The 11,741-nt window shown below is 38.5% G+C and overlaps 1 protein-coding gene across 9 annotated transcripts in view; it reads right to left on the minus strand.

Moving 5' to 3' along the window:
• Positions 1-11,741, minus strand: part of MEF2C (myocyte enhancer factor 2C) — a 242,606-nt gene that overhangs the window by 131,636 nt on the left and 99,229 nt on the right. For 5 of the 9 annotated variants that reach the window (XM_015418724.1, XM_015418725.1, XM_015418723.1 and 2 more), the window contains exon 3: positions 3,228-3,421. In XM_015418724.1, coding sequence (XP_015274210.1) covers positions 3,228-3,281 — 54 coding nt within the window. In that variant the 5' untranslated portion in view covers positions 3,282-3,421. Of the gene's footprint in view, positions 1-3,227; positions 3,422-5,249; positions 5,309-6,772; positions 6,816-11,741 lie in introns of those variants that run through there. The other 4 variants (XM_015418721.1, XM_015418720.1, XM_015418719.1 and 1 more) reach the window with 4 other exon arrangements.

Genomic DNA, 11,741 nt, shown 5'->3' on the forward strand with positions numbered 1-11,741 from the left:
AATAAATGAGGATTTTTGTAGCACTGTATTGCTATTTCTCTGATACTTTCCAGCTTTATGGATCAGTATATAAAGTGAAATCTTTCTTTATGTGTCTGAAGCATTAGATTCTGCATAGCTGCATATTTCACAGGATTTAATTATTAATACAGTCCAATATGTCTATAGAGCAGACCCTAAAATTATAATGTATTAACTGACAGAATTATACATATTTTTATAGATCTCTGATTTATCTAGACTGGTTGCTCTTGTGTATTTGCATGTAAAAGAAATAGTATCATCCCATGAGTAGAAAATGCTGCTTACTAGCACAATCTTACATGTATGACAAACAAGGTGCCAGAAGCAGCATTTGGTTGTGAAAATGCCTAATTTTAAAACACATTTTAATTGATATAAAAATACTGTGCTGATCTAACCACCTTGAAAAGCTCATTTATTCACAACAACAAACTCAATTTTGAATCAGGATGTAAAGATACAATGTATAGATTCCAGCAGCATTAATGAAATATAAGAAAGGAGCAGTGTTTTCAATAAGTCATATTGAAAGCAAAACATCATAGGGGGAGGAGATTGGATGCAGGGGTGATATTAATATAAAACATTATCCAGCCAAAATTTCCCCATTGTTTTCAAGGAGAATGCTTTCCAACTGAAATCAATAGGACTCAAACATGATTAACTTTGACTGGATCATGCTCATGGGATTTCATATTCTGGTTAAGAGTGGATGATACCCTGTGGTGGAAATAACACAAGCCTTCAGAACTACTTTCCTCATTTTGAAAATCAAAAAGTTATCTAGTAATTCATTCTCTCTCTCTTTCTCTCTCTGTATGTGTGTGTCTCTCTGTGTGTGTTAGATTGGTGGCACTCAAAACAGAAGCTTCCAGAGCATAAATGGCATGTTAACATTATAATATGATTCTTAAGAAATTTAATCCCTTAGGGCAACCCCGGAAGCTGCAGCTGGTGCAAAAAGTGGCAGCCAGGCTGTTGATGGGTCTCCCTGTGTGGGAGCACATCCAACCTGTGCTAAAGGCGCTGCACTGGCTGCCAATAGCATTCCGGATCTGCTTCAAGGTGCTGGTTTTGACCTTTAAAGTCCTATATGGTCAGGGACATTTCCCCACATGTCCCCCAGAGAGCACTGCGATCTGGGACACAACACCGCCTGACCCTTCCTGGCCCTAAAGAGGCCAGGCTGACAACAACGAGGTCCAGGGCATTTTCCTTGGCTGCACCAGTATATTGGAATGAGCTCCCTAGTGAGATCCAGGCCCTGCGAGATCTCCAGCAATTTCGCAGAGCTGTGAAGATGGAGCTTTTCCGCTGGGCATATCAGTGAGACTGATGTCATGCCAGTTGAGCCTTGGAAATACTTCCAAAGTACTAAGGCATGTAAATGGTAGTGATTACACTGTGGTAGAAGTTAGATATAATATATATTGAGCCATTTTATTTATATTTATTGTATGTATAGTTAAACTGTTTTACATGAATTGTTCGTGTTTTAATGTATATTGGTTTTTATTGATGTTGTACGCCGCCCTGAACTGCCTAGGTGGGAGGGTGGGATAAAAGTCAAACAAATAAATAATCCTTTCCCATAATAAATTAATTTAGGAGTACCTGGAAATACAATGGTCATTTATTAATGGCAAAAACTATGTAGAAATGTGTAATGATAAAAGTTCACTATTTAATTTAAATTCCAAGTTGTGAGCAATTAAAAGAAATAATATGGTTTGATACTGACAGAATTTGATCCAGAGCAACAAGAAATGCATAAGAGAAGTTCAGAATGCATTTACCAGAAACAGAACTACAATTTACTTGATTCAGAACTTCATTTTTCTACTATGAAGATCTTAGTTACAAACTTCAAACAAGACTCACTTGGAAGTTAACATGTTAAATTATTTCTGCATTGGATTATTCTATAAGAGGCACATGCCTAATCCAGAAAAGGGGCCAACACAGATACCCTTCACGGTGTTAAGTTTGCAACAGTACATGTAAGCATCCTTCTCCCAAGTGGGTGCCTATAACTGTGGACTACACAGGTAGTTTCCAGTATATTTCCTTACACTAGAGTTAAAATTGTATATACAGAGCCCAGTGTGCATGGAATCAACACTAGCAAGGTTAGGGCTATGTCATCCCAGCAGTCTTGCTATGAATATCTATCTCCATATGCTATGTGTGAATAATGCATGGGTTTATTACCTACCAGTTGCAAGTCATAAGCAACACCTTGTTCCTCACAACTTACTCTTGATCAAGGCTTTTAAATCTTAAAAACAAGGCAGTTATGCAATGTCAATAAAAATAAGAAAAATGTGCAATAATTTGTCATCATTATCTACCATAGTACTAGGTGGTGTGTCAATACATGAAAAATAAATTATAGCACACAGAGAAGCCACTTTTTTAACAGGCAATTAGTTATACTGTTTGCTGCATAATTTGGTCCCTGTTTATATTTGTGTACAACATTTCTGATTTACAATTTGTCATCTCTAATTTAAGTGACCAATAACTGAAGCCTTAACCTTCAGGTCCTGAACAGCTGATTTCTGCTTATGGTTACAGTATAGGTGTCAGATTTATTATTATGTTAAAGATTACCTGGCATCATAACTGAATACACTGTTATGAAAAATTCTAGTTTGTCATAGGTTTGGACACTGAGAGCATAGTCAATGTTAAGGTTATTTGTTTGATTAGGTCCACAAGATATAAAGCAGTTATAGACTGCAATCGACAATAACCTTAGTCTACATCCATGTATTTGACATTTGGACAGATATAGTTATTCACAACTCAAAAAAGGAGCCTACCCTACAAAAAATATTATCCAATTCATTGTAACCTGTAGAGTTAGCAATACCATGCAATGATCAAACGGTGAACCCATCCCAAATTTTCAAAAACATTGCATTCAGGCTACGCCAACAGTAAATATGCATGCATACACCTATATGCATACACAGATGCACATCTCTTAAATATTAGGATCTTGTGTTATATTAATAATAGAGCATAATGGAACAAAATGTTGTAAAACATACAGGCTAGATACCTTGAAGCTTCCTAAAGAAGAACACCTCATACAAATGTGATGTCTATTGGCCGCCACTGATTAGTAACTCAATTTCCCAGGTCTGTTTTAAGCCATTACGACTCTTATATACAAAGAGGATGATTTTGCTACTTACCTGCCTGTTACGTTCATCCATAATCCTCGTGATCTGAATCTTTTTTCTCCCCATAGTCCCCGTTTTTCTTCTCTCTTTCGTTCCTACACTTATGTATTTTCTTCTCTTTCCTTCCTCTTTCCTGTTTCCTCAAACCAAGACTCCTTCTTCAGCACTTACACGATTCAGTTCACAGACCCCTGCATCCGTTCCTGCTAAGTACACAAAAGCAATGAATAGTTTAGGAGTTACTGAGAAAAAGCAGTCAGCTTAATAGAACAATGATACTCCTGATATTATACCAATGGGTCTGAAGTGCAATTTAGTGTGCTGAACAGCTAAAGGAGCAACTATATTAGGGTTCAGGCATTAGCAATTTAACTTGAACTGAATTTTTCATAATTGTGACACTCCATCCAAAACACAGTTATTTGGAGGTTAATTTCAATGAAACGTAGAAGCTTATGTTCAGGATATAAAGTGTCAAAGAAAACTTTTCAAGACATCACCAAAGTAGCTTATGTGCGTGTTCCCATATTTCCTGAGATGCAAATTTCTCTATTCAGTAATACTTTCCTGGAAAATATGAAAAATTGCCTAAATCATGGAGTTAATGAACCTTTCTATACCTATGCAAGCTAAGTAATCAACCTAAATCACTTTTGAAGGAAAACAGAAGAGGTGATAATGTTTCTTATTATGCAAATAGGCTACACCATTATTAAAGTGCTATTTAATATATGAGAAACATCAGCTGAAATCTAAATCCTTTAATCTTATATTCCTTTTTTTTAAAAAAATAAAAACATAACTACGAGAGATAAAATAAGCTAAGAGAAAAACAGATTTTTCATTCTGTTATATTTCAAAGTTTGTTCTACCGACAAAGGGCCCATGTATGTGTGCCCATCTACAACAAGCACAATAATAAAGAATGGCTGTTAATGAAGTCCATGCAGTACTCCTTCCCATGTTGTAACCCCCAATTAATCACATTGTAAAAGCCACAGTTGTAAAAGAAAGCTCATAAAACATGACAATATGTGTCTAATATTCTTCCACAAAAATGCCACACACCAAAGGTTAGTTCTAATCTAAACTGTTGCAGAAAGGTGAAAAATGCACACCAGTGATAATAAATGTGCTGGCTACATATAAGAGACAAACACCTCCTGGCATTATTTTGGAATACTTCACATTTTCTACAATACTCAGCAAGACAGAATGGAAAGATTTTAATAGCCATATAAGAGTGATGAATGAATAAAAATACAATTCTTGAAAGAGTTTGATTTCCCTACTATTTTCTGTTACACAAAAACAATTTCTTTAGTCAAGGTAATGCTCAAATTTAACAGTGCCAGTGGTGTCTTCCTTGTTAATGTTTACTTCAGGCTGGTGCTTTCGTAGCCAACCTGATAAATGTACCCAAAGTTATGTAACACTATATACTGAAGTCCGCTCCAGGAAACCCTAGTATTTGAATCTGATACAGTGCTGCTCAGGTTGAAAAGCTGGTGTTCACTCTGATTTTAAGCTCTCCATGGCAATGTATTTTATTGTTATTCTATTTTGGGGGGCCTCAAGAAAAATAAAGGGAATGCTGTGTTCTCTCTCTCTTCTCTCTCTCTCTCTCTCTCTCTCTCAACTGTGAATTCCACATTTTATTCACTTTATGATCAGCTATTGCACCATGGAGTCTTAATAATATATCTGGCATTTTTCTTATTATGTTATAATGTAAGGCAAAAGATAGAGCAATCTGCAGCAAATATCATTATAAAGCATTTCAACAATTTTACCCATTTGACATAGTTCATTGATTTTTATACAACTTTAGTTGACACAACATCATCTGATCAAATTCATCCTAAACACTGAACATGTCCTAATGCTTAATTAAAAGAAGTTACATACTCTAAGACAAACTTGGATATTCTACGACACTTGCTGGTAGATAACTTGCCTATTTTAAAATGTTTTCCAGCTTCTTTTGACAGGTCTGTTTACTTGTAGGTTTGCCCCCCACCCAGTCAGGCTTACCTCTGATAGAAAAAGCCAGGTAATTCTCATGTACGTGCAGGACCCAAAGGAGTCTAACAGGCTTTCTCCACAATAGTAAGCCAATAGACTAATCCACAGCAAATGCATATGGAACAATTTCCCTTCCTTTCATTCACGTGGAGCCAGAGGCACTATCGGCTTACAGCCCTAGCCTGCCTAAGATCTTATTCTGTGGAGGGTAGACGGTCAGAGTGAACAGATTAGAGAAGTGGTGACAAGGTTAGCTAGGATGAGAGCTGCTTTACAGATCAAGATTCTGAAGCTGAATGAGAATGGGGTGTGTGGAATCACTGAATGCTGACACTCTTGTCTGTTAGGATGGGCAAGCAGAGCCCCTGGTGAAGTAACAGCATGGTGACTCCCTCCCACACAGCTATCAGTTCCACATTTCAGACTGAGCTTTCAGAAGGGGGGGGGGGAGATTATAAACAGCCCAGTGTCAAGAACGCCAAGTATTCAGCAGCTACATAAAATATTCTTAAAATAGTCTAACACGTCTTGGACCCAGCAGATGTAAATCTAGGGTAAGCCCACTGGGTACATTGAGAGAACTCCAAATTTACATCATTGTAACTTAAGAGATGAATTTAAACCATTGTTTCCATTTGCAGAAACAATCTGTTGACAAGTTGGAGGGGGGAGCCCACTGGATTTAGAAAGGAAACACTGATTCCAATTATTATGTTGTTGTTCCTTATATATAGGAAGTCTGAGGAGCAAGAACAGTGTGTTAACTGTTTTCATCAACATGAACGTTAACACAAACACATATATGTCTCCAACACAAGACAGAAATACTAGATTTACTAGCTATTTTTTAAAAAAGAAAAAGATGGATTGGTGGTGGTGTGGGTAAAGAAGTTTCCAAAAGATTTGCCCTTTTCCCCAGTTTAATGACAAATCTCTGTGGCTATCTGATTACAATTTTTTGCCTCGCTTGCCTCTATTTTACTAATAACAGAAAAAATGTATAGTTTTGAGCAAGTACTTAGCAAAGAAACACTCCCCAAATGTATGGAGCACGTCTCTTATTGTCTATATACAGGCAAACATCAAAGGTCTCACAGCCATATACCAAACCACACTGAACGTAGTTAGTCACACACATCATGGGATGAACTGAGTCACAAGCCACAACCTTCCAACACTTTTAAAGAACTATGCCAATCAGATCCACAACTGGCTGTCTAAGGAAGTTTTCAAGGATACCCTGCAGTTGCAAACTGCTTAAAATGATCTTCTAGGATGTATACAACAGTTAGAAAAACTCCTGACTGCACTGAAATGTGCACTAACCAAAACGAGTTACATCGAAAGTTAAAATTATTCCAGAAGCCCTGTCAAAATAATATCCACATTAAAGGAGCCATTCAAGATAATGACAGAGTTACATGTGAACAAATGCATTTAAAAAAAGTTGAAGCACACTCTGTAGAATTACAGTCTTCAGCATTTCACCCCCTTCTGGAAACCCAAACACTTAAAAAAATCAGACTGCTTACTAAAAAGAGGAACTTCATTTTGGCGGGCTTCTGTTCACTTTATGATTTGGCAAAGGCATAGTTGAGGGAAGAGTCTAGTAGACAGATACAACAGGGCAGCTGCCCTGTCTTCGCTCACCCTCCCACACAATCCCTCTGTCTCTCTCCCACTCAGTTATACAGAAGAATCTTGACAGAATGGCAGGAAACATGCATTGAGTGGTCAGGGAAGGAGATGATGTCAGCAACCACGAACAATAAAAGGTGTAAAGGTGCTTCCTTCCTTAAACTGTTCCAGAAGTGCAAAATGGGAACCAAAACTCTCCACTTCCTCCTCCGAACAGAACTTTCTGAATCTGCTCTGCTGCAACACCCTAGACAGAGAGCCCTTTGAACAAGTCACCCACGGGGCAAGAAGAAGCATCAAAACAGAGGAATCTAAATATTTCATTTATAAATAAGACAGCAGCCAGAGGAACACTTACTGAATACGTGTCACTTAGTGATGTCAGCTTTCATTACAAAAGCAACAGGCGGGCAATAAAGATTTTTCTGTTCTGTCAAAGCTGCATGTATCTGAGGCATACAGTCATTACACACTAAGACTCCCTTAAAAACTTCTGCTCGAGAAGCAATTTTTAACCAAATCTGGATTTATAAAAGAATGAACAGGGGGACTTTCTATGGCAGTGAGCCATTCAGAAAAGGCCACATGTGCATTTGACAGCCGAAGACAACAACCTGAAGACAAACAGACAAAATTGTTTTGCATTATTTGGAGGAATCTTCCACTGAAGTTCTGTCATACAGGACTTTGAATTAAAGCAGACTGTAGCCAATTCAAACAAAATTCTATAGTTTTGTGCAATAACAACAAAATGGTTCAAAGAGGCTAGCCATCTTTAATCCATCACAATATATGGCTTGATACGGCAACTGATTTCTAATAGATTGTTACATGTATTTTCTGTCCTTCCTTAAAGGAGCTTAAAGCAGCAATGCAAAGCTTGATCCTAATCAAGTTTATTCAGAATGGAATTTACTCACAAAGAAGTATCAGGGTGGGTGAGGGAGAGAGAGATTTCTCTGCCTTCTGAGTTTCACAATTGACAGGGGATCTGAAGCTGGGATTCCCTTGTCCAAGCCCAACTCTCTTGCCCCTGCTAGACAACTGATTTGGAGGTATGGTTCACTGCTAATCCAATGATGAGCTTAGTATGTGAAAGCCTGCAAGGGCATAGTCATAACAGATTTTGCCTGGAATCCCTCACTGGCCCTCAAAAAGCAACTTTTTCATTATACAATTATACACTAGATGTCATTACCGCTGCACTAGAGCTACAATATACGAAACAGCATGCTGTACAGTAATCTAATTTGGGTAGAAAGACATTTATGCAAAAACACCACCAACAACAAGGGACAACTCTGAGTCATTTTAAGATTTCAAACATCTGTCCTAAACATTACTCTTCAGAAATTTAACATAAACCTATATTTATGTGTTTTGATCTTTTGGTCAGACTGCCACATTAAAAGATGTGTGAGAGATTTCATTTTAATCTGCTCAATTCAGCTCAGATGAGCAAACATTTCACCACAGGAAGTTTCACACAAACACCACTACCCAACAAGTATAAACTAAACTAAAGAAGAAACTTTTGGAGAGCCTGTGGTGGGCAGAAACTTGTTTGATTTAGCTATGTACAGCACCTAGTACATTCTAGAAATTCTAAATGATTGTGCAAGAAATAAAGAGCCAATGTGGTGTAAGAATTGAGGAAGTGTGGGTTCACTAAGCCTGCTCACCCTGGGCCAGTTACTCTGTCTCAGCCTAACCTACATCAAAGAATTGTTGTGCAAATAAAATGGAATGAAGACTCAAGTACACTGTCCCACCTTGGAGGACGAGAAGGGATAAAAATATAACAGGCGATTATATTTTTGTACTCTATGTAACCACTTCAGTTATTCAAGATAAGACATCCTGCATAGTCAAACGGTATTCCTTGTGAGTTTGAGAGCACAGTTGTAACTTCATGTCTTCTTGCGGGGAAAATAAAGAAGTTAAATTAATATATAAACTACATAATTCTTTCATAACAAACCAGAGCATATTGCCATAAATGAGAACAAAACGTTCACAAGTATAGTGTGTGTGTGTGTGTGTGTGTGTGTAAAACAGTCACTGATTCTGCTGTGTCCTAATAATCAAGGCCTAAAGCTGTTCTAGACTTTCACAGACACTTCATTTTCTAACACTGCACAGTGTAACACAAAAGCTTCAATATAAAAAAACCCTATTTCATAATCCATGTAACCACATGGATCTATTATGGCTTGGATCCTATGAATGAGTTCTGCATGCAGTGGAGTGCACTTCCTCTTCCACTAAAGCTTCCATTTGAGCAAGAGCAATGGTTTTCAGTGGGTCTTTGTGCAAATGGAAGTTTGTTTAAATTGAACAGGAAGCACTCTCCATAGTGTTGGCAAAGTGTAGCTATGCAGTTAAGTGGAGTACAAGCTGTTTAAAGAATAAAGTCAGTTTATTAAGAACAGAACAAACTTTGTAAGGAAGAGGAAAAAGAGAAGAAAATTTTAGCTGTCTAACTAGCTAAGAGGGAGTCAGCAATGAAGAGGTCTCAGCTGGAGTAGGGAAAACCCTAATTGAGCCAATCAGGAGACAGGAAGGAGATTGTTTGAAAATAGTAGGAAGTCCCTCACCTCACTATGCTAACTAGTCCCCTCTGCTGCCCCCTACAGGATGTTCTTGTCATCTTCTTTATCTATGCATGACAGATCTTGATTTTCTAACACATAGCACTGACTATCTAGCATTCACAGAATTCATTTAGGATCCATGCCTGTGTCCCTAAACATCATATGCTGTAATGACACTGTTTCATCACACAAGTTCTTATTGTTCCTGCCTGCCAAATTTCCACAGTGGCTGGCAACAGCTAAATAATAGAATCACAGAGTTGGAAAGGGCCATACAGGCCATCTACTCCAACCCCCTGCTCTATGCAGGATCAGCTTACAGTATCCCTGACAAGTGTTTGTCCAGACACTGCTTAGACTGCCGGTGAGAGGGAGCTCACCACCTCCCTTGGCAGCTAACTCCACTGTTGCACAACTCTTAATGTAAAAACGTTTCTCCTAATATCCAGCCAGTACCTTCCCACCCTTAATTTTTACCCATTATTGTGAGTCCTATCCTCTGCTGCCAACAGGAACAGCTCCCTACCCTTACCATTCTCATACTTAAAGAGTGCAATCCTGTCCCCCCTCAGCCTCATACTTAAAGGGTGTAATCCTGTCCCCCCTCAGCCTCCTCTTCTCCATACTAAACATTCCCAAGTCCCTCAGTCTTTCCTCATAGGGCTTGGTCTCCAGGCCCCGATCATCCTCATCACTCTCCTCTGCACCTGCTCCATTCTGTCCACATCCTTTTTGAAGTAAGGCCTCCAGAACTGCATGCAATACTCCAGGTGCAGCCTGACCAATGCAGTGTACAGCAGGACCATGACATCTTGTGATTTGGATGTTATAACTCTACTGATACACCCCAAGATTGCATTAGCCTTTTTGTTGCAGCATCACACCGGCTGCTCATATTTAACTTTCAGCCAAGATTTTTTAAAAAATATTTGTATTGCTTTTATACTATAAACCACAAACTACACACTACAATTTTAGAGTAGCAAGGCTCAATAATAACCTATCTTTCGTTTTAGATACTTCCCTATATATTTATGTTACCATATATCATTTAACTTTCAAATATAGAGTATTCAAATAGAAAAAACAAATAATAATTGGTTATAAGAACACATATGAGTAATAATATATGTTCTATAAAACTTAACACAGAAAAAATCTTAGATCTTCATTTAGGTGTCTTCTTTTTCTTCTTTTGCCAGGGTATTTTAATCTTGTATGATCTGGGGGCAGCCTCTCCCAGTTCAGACGCAGAGTCAGAGTCAAAGATTTCACCCAAAGTCCCCTCTGCCCGACGGTCCAGTCGCTGAGCGTGGTCAAAGAAACTGACCGACAATGAACGTGAGTTCTGAATAAAACGGAGTAGTTTGAAAAGCGATCCCCCCCCTCAGCGCGGTTGAAAACAGTGATTGCAAAGAGGGACGCCTCTTGTGCGAATGAGCGGCTAACGGACAAGAAGGGGGAGAGGGGAGGAAGTAAACCGAAAGTGTTTTGAGAGACTTATCTGAATCGCGAAGTTGTTTGGTGAGTTTTCTGAGTTGTGTGGAAGCGGCAGAAACTGTAAACAAAACAGGAAAGATGGCAGCCCAACAGAGAAAGTTTAAAACAAAACCGGGCAGCCAGAGTCCGAGATTGGAAGAGGGAGAAGATGTCCTCAAACTCCTCGCGGATATGCTCAAGCCAGTGATGCAGCAACGTGATGGTATTAACCAGCAATTGACCATTATGAATAAAAACTTTGCAGCACAGCAGCTTCAGCTGAATGAAACAGAGAAAAAAGTGGAGCAGGCAAACTAGAAAATTAAAGAGATAGACACCACAAGCAAGAAGTTGAAGAAAAGGTTGGGAGATGTGGAAACGAAGCAGAATTGCCAAGAGAATCGAGTTTTGCAGCTACAGATGGAAAAAGCTAACATGGTTCTCAGGTTTCAGGGGGTTCCTGAAACGGATCAGGAAGACTTGAAGAGGGTGCTTGGTGAGATTATCGCTCCAGTAATAGGTTTAACAGCGGATGAACTGGTAAACGAAATGGAGTCAGCCTATAGGGCATACTCCAATTACATTAAAAAAAATAACCTACCTGGAGAAATAGTGGTCAGGTTTGTAAGAAGACAAACCAGAGATGCCATTTTAAAAGCAACTTCAGCAACTCCATTGAAAATGGGAAATGTAACCATTAAAATCTTAAAGGACATTCCATTTGAAATTAGACAAAAGAGGAAAAATTACAATGACTTAATTTCTTTTCTCAAACGAATGGGATATCGTA

The sequence above is a fragment of the Gekko japonicus genome, unplaced genomic scaffold, assembly GCF_001447785.1.
Source record: "Gekko japonicus isolate JY-2015 unplaced genomic scaffold, Gekko_japonicus_V1.1 scaffold788, whole genome shotgun sequence".
Classification (NCBI taxonomy): Eukaryota; Metazoa; Chordata; class Lepidosauria; order Squamata; family Gekkonidae; genus Gekko; species Gekko japonicus.